Source organism: Drosophila hydei, unplaced genomic scaffold, assembly GCF_003285905.1.
Source record: "Drosophila hydei strain 15085-1641.00,03,60 unplaced genomic scaffold, DhydRS2 tig00000149-arrow-pilon, whole genome shotgun sequence".
In the NCBI taxonomy this organism is placed as follows: domain Eukaryota; kingdom Metazoa; phylum Arthropoda; class Insecta; order Diptera; family Drosophilidae; genus Drosophila; species Drosophila hydei.
The window spans coordinates 5,662,279-5,676,724 of NW_022045678.1; the positions used below are offsets into that span (position 1 = coordinate 5,662,279).

Consider the following 14,446-nt stretch of genomic DNA (forward strand, 5'->3'; position numbering starts at 1 on the left):
CAATACGAATTTATTTGCGAGTCAATTTGAGAGATATTTATGCGAAATATGCGCATGAAATATGCATGATATATGAAAACAATTCATTTGAACACATTTCCACATTTTCACATAGCAACATATATATCAAATATTTTATTTGTGTGTGAAATATTCGCAGATTTTAATCGTTTCATTATTTATAGAGCGCATTTTTATGCGATAAAAATTGTTGCAGCACTTCACTTGGTACGTCCAGATTTTATGGCACTCTCTTTTTTTAATTACTATTTTTCATACTCTTTATGTGAAGGTGCTTTGAACGGAAATGACCGAAGGGGTAATACACTCATGTCCATTGCAGAGGCTAAGGTGTCTACGTCTGTAATTTATATCTGTAATTTTATTACAGGGTACAAAACAAGGAGAGTGAATCGATAACGTAAGTTCAATTTTCGAAAAGAATGATTCGTGATAAGTGCTTCAGCATTATACATATTTAAATTGGTAAATGTCAAGGCAAACACAAACTATTTATATAAATAATAAACAAACATTTATACATGTATTCATAAAAGCCATACAAAATGTACTCATACATATAAATGTATTTGTACATATAAAATAAATGTTAATATATTTGATGGTCAGCTTATTAACTTCTGTAAGCCGCATGGTCTTTCATGAAACTCCCGGATTGATTTTATTTTGTATACATTTTTTTATATTTGTATTTATGTTATTACTTATATTATTATTTTTTTTTATTTGTATGTGTTTTAATAAAACATAATTGTCATAATTAAATTTTTTAAATAAACATTTAAAATAATCTCAATAATTACCTTTAAGAAAGACTAACTACAGCTATGTGCAAGTGACAAATGCCCAACGTGCTTATTTGAACATCAGAAAATGCTGAGCCCGTTTCTTATTTTTGTCTTGCAATACGAAAAGTGAAATCAACGTGAGTGGAAGTGTGAAAGTACAGAAAGGGATTATTCAAAGTGTGGCTATTGGTAGTGCGCTGGATAGGACAGTTGTATACAAGTGTGTGAGTGGCAAAATAGGGAGAACAGCGCTGGCTGAATACATTTACCCAGTAAGTCAGCTGGAGCAATAACAAATCCCGAGGACTACATACCGTAATTATTACTATAATAACATTGAGTAGCTTTATTTGTACAACAAATATAGCCTATGCTCATTTATCACAATGTCTGATAGCTCGTTTGAGCAAATTGTTGCTGCCTACCGCAAATCGGCAGCTCGGCCATTACTGCAAAGAACATGGGAGAGTTGTCTAAGGACGCCTTTGTTGCCGATCTGATCATCCACAATAATCTATATTTAAATTATAATTCACAATTAAGTCTATTTAATTTTAGGCACAACTTATTTTAAATAAAATATCGTATTCAATTTTTTTTTTAATAAAATATAACATTTTAAATGCTTGAGGACAGGTGAAATAAATTCAATTTTCAGTTCGGGCTGAAATTGACAAATACTTTCACGATTTTAAATGTCAACAATTTGCTTTTTTATTTTTCATATATGTTTTTTTAATAAACTGTAAAGAATGAAAAATGTTGGTTTGTGGCTAATGCAAATAAAGTATTCATAGCTGTAGATGTTTCACTTTTGTTTGGCCAGATAAATGTTTGTTGAATGTTTTGTTGCTCGCCAACTAATGAAAATGTACTACACGCCTTGCCCCGTTGCCAAAAACAAAAAAAAAACGGTGAAATGGAAAATGAACCACAGCGAAAGGAAATGCAACAATACGCGGCATGGCACACACACCCACACACACACTAAATACAGTTGAGTGAATCATTTTAATGACTCTTGTTGCCCTTGCTCCCCCCGCCGTGCACTTTCTCTTCCCTTCAAGCCCCCATTGCCTAGCAAGTGTCTGGGTATAAATTGTAGAAATGCCGAGCCGTGCTAAATGTTGCAAAAATTGTTCTACTACTCGTGTACCGTACAATAGGTAACAAATAAAATACAAATAAAAATAATCATAAAAAGCGAAAGAACTAAAAATGATGACGTCTGCTGCCGTTGCTGTGCTGATGATTGCAGCGCGTTTTTATTTTGCCTCACTGTGCAAAATGTTTCTTTTTTTTTTGTGTTTTAGTATTTGTATGTGTCTGTGTCTGTGTCTGTGCTTGTGCGAGTATGAGTGTGAGTGTGAGTGTACGTGTTCACCTACATGCATCAAAGTTGATTGTTTCGAAATTTATTGCATACTTTTTGGCTGCACATTTATTACGCTTGTTGCGCTTTCCGGGCCGCGCAATTGCTGCTTTTATCGTTGTTGTTGTTGCTGTTGTTGTTTAGGAATCGCTGAACCATTCAAACAACCATTAAATGCCACTGCATTTTAAATATTGCTCCTCGTTTTTGTGTGTGTGTGGATGTGCTCACATCAACCTTTCACACACTCTCTTCCCACTCTCGCTCTCTCTTTTGCTCTGGACATTTGCATATGCTCTGCAGGTGGAATCTTTTGCACCCAAAAAAGAAGAAATGTGATTAAAATTTATGGCAAGCAACTTTCATTAAAATTGCTCGCAAGCTGGCAAAACATTAACATAAGCCACACACACAAAGCTAGGTGAGTGTGGGTACGGGTTTTGGGCCTGCAATAAAAATTAAGCTATGAAGCACTTGAGAGTACCGCCTGACTGTCCCCAGTGTTTGTGTGTGCGTGTACATGGTATATAACTCTTATGAAAATTAAAAATTCTTTTAAGCATCGTAAAAGTAAAGAAATTGCTAACGCTGCGAATGCTCTGCAAAATTGGCTGAAATAGCAACTGCTCAACATCAAATGCAGAGTGTTGACTGCACATAAAACTGAGTAGTTGGTTAAAGTCCTGCCTTTGGAAGCGACGTCATCTGGATTTATGTGAGAGAAGTCAGCTTCTAGTGACTCCTTTTAGTGAAATAATGAGGTCTGCTGCCAAATTTGAATAGTCAATTACGATTTGATTCACACTAAAAACAAATTCAAATCGCGTAATTGGCATGCTTTGACTTGTTAATCGAACTGGAAGATTCTGTTGAAATCCCTTCTGAATGGCTCTGTATAGGCTGCTTCGTAACCACTCAGACAATGCCCGAATAGTTTGCATCATTCTGAAACTGGCGCTCAATTTGCTGGTGCTTTTAATGGCCGTAACGACCATTTAAGCCAAGTCAATCACAGAAGAGCTGTGCTGAACAGGCGGCAGTAGAAGGGAAACTCCGACTGGTTTGGCGTCTTTTGTGGCCGTGTTGCCATTAACAACAGTGGCGAGACAATGCCGCCTGCCAATACAAACGACGAGGACCTGTGCCCCAGACTGTGTTTGGCTGCGCCCTAATCCCGCTTTCAGCTGCGTCGCCTTCGCCTCGCTCAGCTACGGCTACATGGCACACATGTGGCATGCCACAACTGCACTTCCGCTTGCGCAGTCATTTTCATATTTTGCAACTTCCGTAGCCAGACGCACACACACATACACAAGAGTAAGGACAGGGTGGGAGACAGGGGAAGGGGCTAAAGTTATCGCCTGGACGAGTCCCACAGCCACTAAGGCGTGTGGCACACAGCGCGTGGCCAAATGGGATTATTAATTAAATTATGCTTTAATTTAAGTAGTCCACATCTTTAGCAACAATATGAGACAGACGAGAAGAAGGAGAGAGAGAGAAAGAGAGGCGGGGCAGAAAGTAGTTGGTGAAAACTTTTCAATTTTGTAGCAAGCGACTGATCGGTAGAAAAACTTGACTGGCCTCGCCTCAAAATGGGACGCCCGCCCTTCGCTTAGTGGCCAACCCTTGCAAGTGCCAAGTGCCAAGCGCCAAGTGCTCACAGTCATGCACATTTTGGGGCAATTACTGTCTCATTTTCAACAAAAGTGACTGTCAACTGAAACGAGACGAAAGGAGTTGGAAGCGGAGCTGGTGGGGGTAGAGCTCATAATTTAAGCATTAAACTTTCTCAAATGCTTTCAAGTTGACTTGGTCTTAACTACACTTTTACAGCTCAAGTAAATAATTGCGAATGAGCGCCCCAAAGGAGGACGCCTGGCCACGACAAGTGGGCCGGCCAAAGGGGGCGTGCCTTGTAATGATGGGCAAAGCAATTAAAGTTATAGTCGCATGGTTATTTTTGACGGGTCTGCTACGGGGCTCTGCGCCTGTTTTAAAGAGGCTGCACAGCTGCGACCAAAAGCTTTGTAGTTGCAAGTTTAACAGCAACTTAAACAAGAGCACATAAAAATGCCAAAAACAATGCTGAGGAAAGACAGAGAGAGAGGGGGGAGAGGTGTGTGTGTGTGCACAACAAATGGACAGAGTCGAGAGACTGCGACAAGGTGTATTCTTTTACGACAATGGCCAAACATAAAGTTTAAACAGTTCCATAGAAGCTTACGACACGAGCATTACGTATTTAACATCGAATCGAGGTTGTTAAGATTTAAGAGTAACTTACGAGCAAAGGTAGTGCCTTAAAGATCTATATCTATATGCATATATATATATATTTATGGAATAACCAAAAGACTTTAATAATTTATAATAATAATGATTTATATAAGCATTCTGAAAATTAAATTAAAATAGTATTTCCTTTTTAATTTTTCTTAACAAAACAATTCTAAATATTTAAACATTTTTTATTGAAAAGTTACTTTTTATTTCGTGCTTTATGCTTAAATAAAAAATAAGAAAAAATTATAATTAATTTATTTAAAAACTAACAAATTTGTTTATTGTCTAGTATAAGACAGATTGCAAATAAAAACAGCAATAAAAAAAAAAAACATTTTTTTAAAAACTTTTTTCAACATATTTCTTATTTTTTGCTATAAACTTCTATTTATTCGATTTTTTTGTACATCCCCCTACTTTGCATTCTCGTTGGTTTGCTTGGGCTGAAAAAGTCTCAAAACATTTTATAGACTACCACAAAAGCTAGTCAGCGACTTTAACGTTTCATTAAATCTCTCAATTATTCTTCTTTTGTATATTTTTTTTCTATCTCAACCCTTTCTGAACAGCTCCCATTTGTTGCTGGGCTTCATCTGAAGTAATTCCACTTTGTACTCCAGCTAAGGGCTCTTCAGTTGATTTTTCACTCAATTCCCTGGCTTGTCATACAAATCATTAAGTGCTTGCTACTTGCCACTTGTCGCATTCAATTCCTGGAAGAGCCGTATGACAAAGCCTGGGTAGGAATTACTTCGTGCTTCTCTCTGCTAGTCGTAAGCTCATTGGCCATTCCACGTGCTGGCCATTAAGACAATTGGCCAAGCAAAACCAATTTCTGATAAGCCTCTTTTGCTTAAAAGCCAAATTATGGTATTTGAAAAATATTCGCTATACCTTTTCTCTTCTCTCTTTTGCTGTTCACTTCACATCTTCTTCCTTTTGCCTCTTATGTTGTTGTGTTTTCGCAATAAGCAGCCCTTAACCCAGCTACTAGCCATCAGCCACCAGCCACCAGCTCGGTTATAAAGTAATTTCCCCAGACGCATCGAACCCTTCTAAAAAAACAGTAGGAAGAAGCAGTTGCAGCTGGAGCTGGAGTATAACGCGGTCAACACAACCCAGTTGAGGTGCCCGGCTTTCTTTTTATTATTTCTTTTTTTTTTATTGAGCAAATGCCCTGAGGGACTATTTGGCGGGCCATCGAAAAAAAATAAAGGTATTATGCTCAATATTATTATCGGACTTCTTCTGTCTGTCTGTCGGTTGGACTGTTTGGAAGTCCGCGTGTAGACGAGCCTCTGTCACAGCATGGACAAAATTAACTATCAACGGCAATGCGGCAATGCCCCGAAGTAATTTTAAATAAAATATTTATAAACGTATTTGCGCATTGAAGTGCGACCGTTGTCATTTGCTGGCGAGTAGAAGAAAAAGACAAAAGCCAATGCAGATCGGTTTTACCACGAAACATTTTATACCCTTTTTGCAGGGCTATTTAACAGAAACGACCATTAGGGGACTTGGCTTTAAAAACTGCAATTGAGACCTCATCAATATAAATGTCGCGCAATTGTTTTAAACTTTTATACTTAATTTGAAATTATCAATCAGTGAATTGGAATTGGATTCGCCGCAGTCTCCTTCATCCTCATCTTTTTTGGTTTGCATTCGCAAAGGTTTTTCTTACAGCTGATATATATTTAGTCATTTTTCCTCTGAGAGCTATAGGTCTGAAATATACTTCTTTCTATTTCCAGTTGGGACTTGAATACACAGAACCTAAAAACTCTCTATGCTAAGACCCAATTAATAATTGCCTTACACATTGCGCATGCATTAACCGTCTAAGAAAAAGGATCCAGAATAATCATATTAATGAGACTTAAAGCAAATGGGGCGTGACCGAAGGCGTAAAATGATTGCAACTATGACAAAGACAACAGAGAACATGGCAAAGGCAAAGGCAAAACCAAATGAAGGCAGCCCGTGGGGTTTTATTAAAATAATAAAGTTCTAATTTAATTATGAAGCAAGCACAAAGCACGGAGACGCTGAGTAGGCTGCGAAGAGAGAGTGGAAAGCGGGAAGTTACATACTTTTCATTTTGATAACTCACGTACCCCTCCCGAGGGCCCTAATTAGCAGGCGACGGCCGTATAACCGAAAAATCAACGCGCCCTCAAGCTGTTGGGCTTCGGCTAGGGGTTTTCGGGCTTGTGGCAGAGTGGTTTGCAAAATAAAGGACCATAAAGTGCTAATTGAATAAAACGGCACATGACTTGCATAACTTATTATCAAAAATACATATATATGTATATATAGACGATATTCCCGCTGGCCCATCATTTCTATGCAGGTCAGAGCTGAGCAAAGACGAAGCAAAAATCCAACCCGTCCGCGCCTCAAGCATAAATTTATTTCATTTTCATAAATTTAAAACGTACTTTAACACAAAAGTAAGGGAGAGAAGAGAGGAAGCAGGTTGGCAGGATATATATATATATATATATATATATGTATGGCAGCAGAAGGCGCCGCTTAGAGAGCTTAAGGGCGCCCAAAAGGATATTTAGCTGGCGGAAACATTTTTACGTTTCGTTTAACGTGCCAAAGATGGCAACCAGGCGACCAGCCTGGCTATCTTCTAGCCACCCAGCTCAGGGCCTTGCCCACCTGCTATCAAAAGTCTGTGGCCAAAGTTGAGCGGCCCACGTAAAACTAATTTAACCCGCAACGTTCCACGGACACTTTTGTTCGTGTTACGCTAAATTAGTCGACCTGCCGCCCAAGCCGAATCCAAAAAAATAAATGAATACAAAAGCGAAAAACGAAAATTTTCTGTTTCAGCTGAAATAGAAATGCGAATAACAACAGCAGCAACAACAACAACGACGACAACGAGGGGCACATACTCTACTAATACCATAAAAAATTATTTTACCTTGGGGAAATTTTTGCAACAGTTTTTAATTTGTAATGCGCCACGGCCACTAAAACAAAGTGGTTAGTTCTTAGTGGGTAATTGCAACTGGCCATGAGTGTAGGGTATATCTATTGATATAGAAGAGTTGCCACGACTGTTAGTCATTTGAATACCCAATTTTAATCAATAATTTATCGGGTAAATTGTTTTTTATATGAATGGAATTGAGGAAGTGAAAAAGGCTTGAGAACTTGTTATCAAAAGAATTTTAGAAACAGCGGAAACATAAACAAAAGTGAGTCTAAAATGGTGAAAAAGCAGCTAGACAACTAGATTAGCTGTCGAATAACTTGGAAGTTGTCAAGCAGACTGTTAAGTGAGTATCTTGAATTTGAATAAAAAATAGACAAGAAAAAACCTGAATAGACAAGAACAAATTGACAAATTTGCTTTTACCAACATCTGAATTTTTCTAATAAATGTATTGATAAATATCTAGGTACTGCTAGTAATTCAAATATCGAAATTATACAGCGAAACCAGAACAAGACTCTCAGAATGGTTGCATGTGCACCCTGGTATGTGACTAATTATAAATGTTGTTAAAGTTGTTAAAGAAGAAATACAACTATATGCAAACAGATACATGAATAAACTACATAACCACGAGAATGCTCTATCACTAAGACTACTGGATGACTCAAGCAACCACAGGCAACTCAAAAGAGTTCATGTCCTAGACCTGCCCCACAGAAATAGATAAATATGTAAAGTAGGATTGATATATGGATTGATCTCATTGGAGCCCAAGCCATGCGGTTACGTAATATTATTGTTAACAATTTTGTTTATTGTCTAGTATAAGACAGATTGCAAATAAAAACAGCAATTAATAAAAAAAAAATATATATCTCCAGCCAGGCCTAAAACTTTAGCCAACTTATTGTGGCATCATTACAGGGTATTCAATTTCTGGGCTGCTGGCCGTAGGATTTTGTGTGTCGACGACGAGTCAATTGTTTAGTGGGTTGTCATTAGGCGAGCGTCCAATTCATTAGCATTGCGGCCAGGTTTGCGAACATCAGCGCCAGCAGCAGCCCCGCTCCAGCTCCAGCTCCAGGTCCTATTCTTGCGATTTTTACTATGCCCAACACGTTTTGAATTGTTAAAGCGGCTGCCGCAGACCGGACCTATCCGGAGCTCGGCTTCCGGCTGTGGCACCGTGTCCGGGTCAGGGCCAACAGTTGGTCTCTGATCGGTTGGACGCGCTGTCAAGAGCACTTGCAATTGAAACGCGAGGGTTAGCCACGCCTACTTTGCCGCCTTCTGTTCGCAAACATAATCATTGTTATCGAGGCTGTCACTGGGTCTGTCGCGTCCATTGATGTCACTTTAAAAGGACTCTTTTTAATGCATATTAATGTCAATATTAATGTCAATATTTGCGCTTCTAATGAGCGTCCACGCAGTAGCTGTTGTTGACAGCTTTGTTAGTTTTTCAATGCCGTTTGATGTGTCCTCTTTATCGGGAGCGTAAGCCGTCGTAATTACAAATACCTGTCCCGAGAGAGCTGAAACCTGAAGCGTCGCCTGATTAAAGGTCGTGGCGACATTCTGTTGACATTTGTAAAGTTTTCTACCTAATAAGATCTCAACTAGCTGGCTCATAAAACAGCCGCGGCTGCCCAAGCACTGAAGGCAGCTTCTGGCTTCGTCCTTAAAGGACCAACTTTCCCATTTGTCAGCCAGCTTATAGAGAGAAGGCGGAGCAATGCAGAGGTTCAGGTACGCAGCAGCTGGCAAAAGTCAAACGTTAACTAAGCGCCGAAAAACTTGTGACACAAAATGCGCCCAAGCATAAGTAAACTCCTAAGAAATTCAAATGAGCGTAAGCGCAAAATAGTAAAAAAATGAAGAGAGAGGGAAGTATGGCAAAAAGGTAGCAGTAGAGACTAGAATTTTAATAAATGAAGTTGCTTCACAGCGAGAAATAGCCTGGCAACGGGATCCTTTTTTCTAGCGCACATGTTCTAAACACATCAAAGAGATGGTCGAAAAGGAATATATATAAGTATATATATTTATATATGTATAAAAGTGATATGAAATACTGGAAGAAATAACTGAGTTTTGTTTCAGCTTTCAAATAGAAAAGGTTGGCGCTTTATAACGGACATAGCTGACTCTTAAATTGAGCCTAAGAAGAACTTTAAATTGATAGTGACTCAACAATGTTTTATCGATATAAAACATAAAATAAATGGCTCAAAAACAACAATCGAGCGCTAAGAAATCATTTACAGCAAATTCATAAATAACTATGCTTTGTAAATGATCTAAGGCCAATATGAAATTTGCATTTTAGAGACTATTAGAATGCTCAAACATTTACTCCACACCCAAAGTGCATCTCCTTTGGCTTCAAGGGTATCGCAGTCTGTCTATGAATTTTATAGCTCATTAATTTATTAATAAGAGTCATTTAATAAAGAGTTAATAAGACTATTTTTAACATGAGAACTGCAACTCGGGCGACTCTCCGACACATGCCAATAATCAAGAGATGGCAGATGATTGCTTAAAACGCGTTTGATAATAAAATAATTATTTGATTAAAAAGGCAATGCGTCTTGCTTAATTTGATTAATAATTGATGTATCTATAACTATTTTAAACATTATTAAATACATTATATATTATGAATATATAAAAGTTAATATTCTGTTGAACATCTTACTCAATATCTCTTACAATCTGTACGGAAACTAGCTTCCAGCTAGAGTAATTTTAGCCGCAATAATTCTAAGCTATTTTGATTACTTAATTTGATTATTCTCTTTCAATTTGCTCTTCTTTCAGGTGGCAAAAAGCTTGCAGATATAATCTGATTATGCTCGGAGTTATTTCTTGCATAAAAGATTATCAAATTGTTCGACTTACCATTGTTAATGACATATCGAGGATTGCTCATGTCCACTTTGGTCTGGTTGATGATCCAATAGATGTTGGGCACCGGATTTCCAATGGCTTTGCATTGCATTTGTACGGTGTGGCCCACCTCGATGACACGTGTGCCCGGTCCCTGTGTTATAACCGGAAAGCCTGCGGGTGTTTTATCGCCTGCAACGAGGGGAAAAAAAAAGAAATCAGAAAATGTACAGTATACAACAAAAAAATAAAAACAGCACAGAGAACCGGATTTAAAAATTATGTTGCATAGTGAAAAATAACAATAAATGTGTATGTGAGTGCGCTATGTGAAGAGCTGCGGGTGGAGTTCTTCAAAAACAATATGCCACAAATATACGCGCACGCACATACACACACACACACACATATACAAAGTATTGTTTTACATGAAGCTTTTATAAGCGGAAGTTGGCGTTTTTTATATACATTTTTTAAAAAGCTTGCCTCGTTGCTTGGCTGCCTTTGTTGCCGCTTTCTACGCCATTTTGTAAGTCAAACAATGGCGTGCACCACACATGAATGTGTACGTGTCTGTGTGTGCGTGCTGCGGGGGTCAGCATTTTCCCTTGTGACAATTTCTTTTGTGCGGCGCACTTTAAGGGCTTGGCATTCGTACTCGCAGTGGAGGCTGCAATCGCATTCGCAGTCGCTTTCGCATTCGCATTCGCATTCGCATTGTTTGGCCAGTGGGAAGGGCACAGTTTAAAGCAAATCCACAACTGGCATCCAAGTGGCGGCAGTTTCCACTGTTCTCAACTGCATCTTTCAAATGAACAAAGCTCATTTACATTTTCCAATTAAATCCACCAGCCAAGCAGTCAGGCAACTGCGACGTACTCGACTCCTGCGCCCAACTTCCCAGCCACGCCCACATCGCCGCTTTTAGCGTCCAACTCCGGCAGCTGGCATTGCACATCTGCCGGATGCTGTTAGCGCTCCCACGTTCTGCCTGCACCCCGAGGTGCACAGCTGTTAGCATAGGGGTATGCCAACTATTTAATAAGCTATGTAAATCACATAAATATCTCGCGTCGATCAGCCAAATGCAAATTTAAATCAACAAAAGATTTGTGCATTGCTGAATGGCTAACATTTGAATAAAGGTTTTCAGATATACAGGTATTTCCCAGAATGTCTTACATAAAATGGTAATCCAAACCTTCGAACGAACTGCTACAAGTTCGTAAGGCATAGGAGTATTCCGTTTTGTGGGGGATCTATTAAATTAGCATTTATTTAGTTGTAATGAAAATTGATCATTCTTGCTCACACGTGCTCGACTTTCACAATATTGGATTAAGTGAATTATCCTTATCCCTATCGCTTGTATAATATCTCTTATATACTTGTAAAGCTTGTAGAGACTTTTCAGTAATACACAAAGTGGTTTGATATTTTTTATATTCGATAATAACCATTGATTTATCGATTTTCAGTTTTATTTCGAGTATGAGTACCTTTTGTTATTATTGTTACTGCAGCCTTTCGCTCGTACTACAACCTTAGTCTAACGAGGCGACTCGGTCTCAATATTTCCATTGTCATCATGGCACACTGCAGTTCCTACAGTATGTACAAAATTCGTTGAGTTTTTTGTCGGTTCGACTTGTTGTTATTATTATTTTCATTTGCTCTAAAAACATTTAACAGATGCAACATCTACAATAAACAGCACACGAGTTAGCTGCAGCCCTCTATAAGCCCTGTATCTCTCCCGCTCTCTTCAACCATTTCGCTATCCTATATATTTTCTTACCAACAGACAGATTTTCGTTGTTGTGTTTGTGTTTTTTAGCGTGAAATTAAAATTTAACAGAGGGACAAAAACGCAACTGAACATGTATGCATTATAATGCATACACACGCACACACAGCTAGCATATATACATATGCATAAATGCAAAAACAAGAAGAAGCAGCGCAACAATGGCAACAGCAGCCACAACAACAAAAGCAACAACATTGATGTTGACATTTGACGTTGGCTCTCAGCGTTCTCTTTTATCCGTTAGAGCCTCTGTGTTGGTATTTCCAGCCGTTTTTCCCGCCCCTGTACATTGCCACGCCCCCGTTCCCGTTGGGTTTTTTCGGGCGCTTTATTTATTATTGCAGTGTCGCTACTTCCCAAATGCATAGCGAAAAACAGCAACAACAAACCTGACTGAGAACTGTGCCAAAATTAACAAATAAAACTTTTTATTAAACAAATGCACGAAAGTGTATTCTGCTTGCTTAGCTACTGTGTGTGTGTGTGTGTGTGTGGTTAGTTTTGTTGTGGGCTAAAAGAGAATATGACAAATAGACAGACGAACAAACAACATACAAAGTACAAAAGCTGAGCGTAAATATGAAGTTGCATGGCTAGAGAGAGCAACAGAGAGAATCTGATTTTTTCCGAGACAAAAGGGCTGTAAAATTTTAGTGGAATCGTAAACCCATGTAAAATACACACATGTGTGATATACAACATAGTTTCGTCATAAAAAACATGTTCTATTATAAAACTTTATGGAGGCATCGGGGCAGAGAAGGGGTTGAGGATATACTATTTATACTGCATTTTTATTTTTAGTCTAATATTGCTACTGTGAAAAGATAAAGGGTAAAAATAGGTCTATCAAAAGAACCCACAACTTTGGATTATAAAAAAGTGAAACATGGGGTTTCCCATAATTCTGAGTGTGTAAAGAAGCAAATTTCTGCCCAAATGACCCTACATCATCATAAGTATAAAACCGATATCTCAAAATATCACAATTAGATAACATATACGCAACAAACTATAATAATTTATAGTCTGTTTACCTACTGTCCCTCAAAAAATTTTATCATTTTAAGGAATACAAGTATAGTATAGCAAGCTACGCTAAAAACCGAATTCAACTTTACGAATATTGATTAATTATGTCGGGACGGCGCGTACGCCATTCCCGGCTACCAAAAATTACACGCACGAGTTATTCACATTAGGAATAATCGCAGAGGTCAACTCAGCCGCAAGTGCAATGGCCAAGCCTCACTCCGGAGGAACCGCCTTCGTGATCACGGTTAACCTCTACGCCAGGTAAGTATGCTTAACTCAGCTTCGCCCTAGGATTACCTTGCGGCAACACCTAGAACCTGTTAGGAATTAGAAGAATACTACAGATGAAATGCGCCCTGCTGTAGGCAATACTTTTCTGATATGGCTTCTGCTTAAAGCAGGCTTTGCAATTTTGGTTTTATTTATGTGACGTCACAAGGTAGAAAGAAGGTTTGAGTCTTAAGGCTTAGGCAATATTAACTAAACGGAATTAGAGCTGCATTTATTGTATTCTTTTAGGAACAAGAAATAAGAAACATAAATTTCAATCTGCAGAAAATATAATGAACACCTTCAACTTAAGGCTAGACTTTAAAGCATTTAAGACTTGAAACGAAATATATTATTTAATGCTGATAAAGACGATAAACGAATAAAATATTATTATTATATTAACTACACTAAAGATAAAATTTTATTTGATTTCAGCATTGAATAGTTGTTTTTTATTTCCATAAAGTTTTAGTACCTCTTTAATATATATATAGATGTACATAAATAACGGAATTTATATATGTGCTATATTCCTATCCTGCTCTTTGCTATGTATAACATAATGTTTTATACTCGCGCTTTAAAGAGAATTTTGTATTATTTTTATTTATTTGCAGTGCCTTTTTAAGCACTATTCAAGCATTATGCTTGTGCAAATATTTGCCATTGTTCTAAACTAAAAATATGCAGTTTTTCAGTCGCTCTCAGATGCGGACCACATGCAGCACAGCCAACATTGACACCATCGATAGCCAGTCACGACAACAACAGCAGCAACAACAACAACAACTGAAACACCACACGCTGGTTTAACGACATTTCAGTTAAAGACTAAAATTGTTGATTTTGATGTTGTTTTTGTTGTTGCTTTTAGTGACTAGCCTTTGGGCACATTGTTGTTGTTGGCTATGCGTTGCCAATTTTGAAAATGCAATGAAAAATTCTAAAAGCGAAGGACAGTGAAAAACTCAGAGCCTGGCCAACTGGCGAACACTTCATTTACAGTATTA

At 38.1% G+C, this 14,446-nt stretch overlaps 1 protein-coding gene and 1 non-coding gene across 6 annotated transcripts in view; both read right to left on the reverse strand.

The window, feature by feature from the left end:
- The window catches only part of LOC111594348 (tyrosine-protein phosphatase Lar), a 143,840-nt gene that overhangs the window by 26,694 nt on the left and 102,700 nt on the right, over positions 1 to 14,446 (reverse strand). For all 5 annotated transcript variants that reach the window (XM_023307607.2, XM_023307604.2, XM_023307605.2 and 2 more), the window contains one exon: positions 10,331 to 10,510. In XM_023307607.2, coding sequence (XP_023163375.2) covers positions 10,331 to 10,510 — 180 coding nt within the window. The remainder of the gene's footprint in view (positions 1 to 10,330; positions 10,511 to 14,446) is intronic.
- LOC111594355 lies at positions 13,267 to 13,432 on the reverse strand. Its single transcript, XR_002751125.1, has one exon. It is a non-coding gene; the product is annotated as a U1 spliceosomal RNA (small nuclear RNA).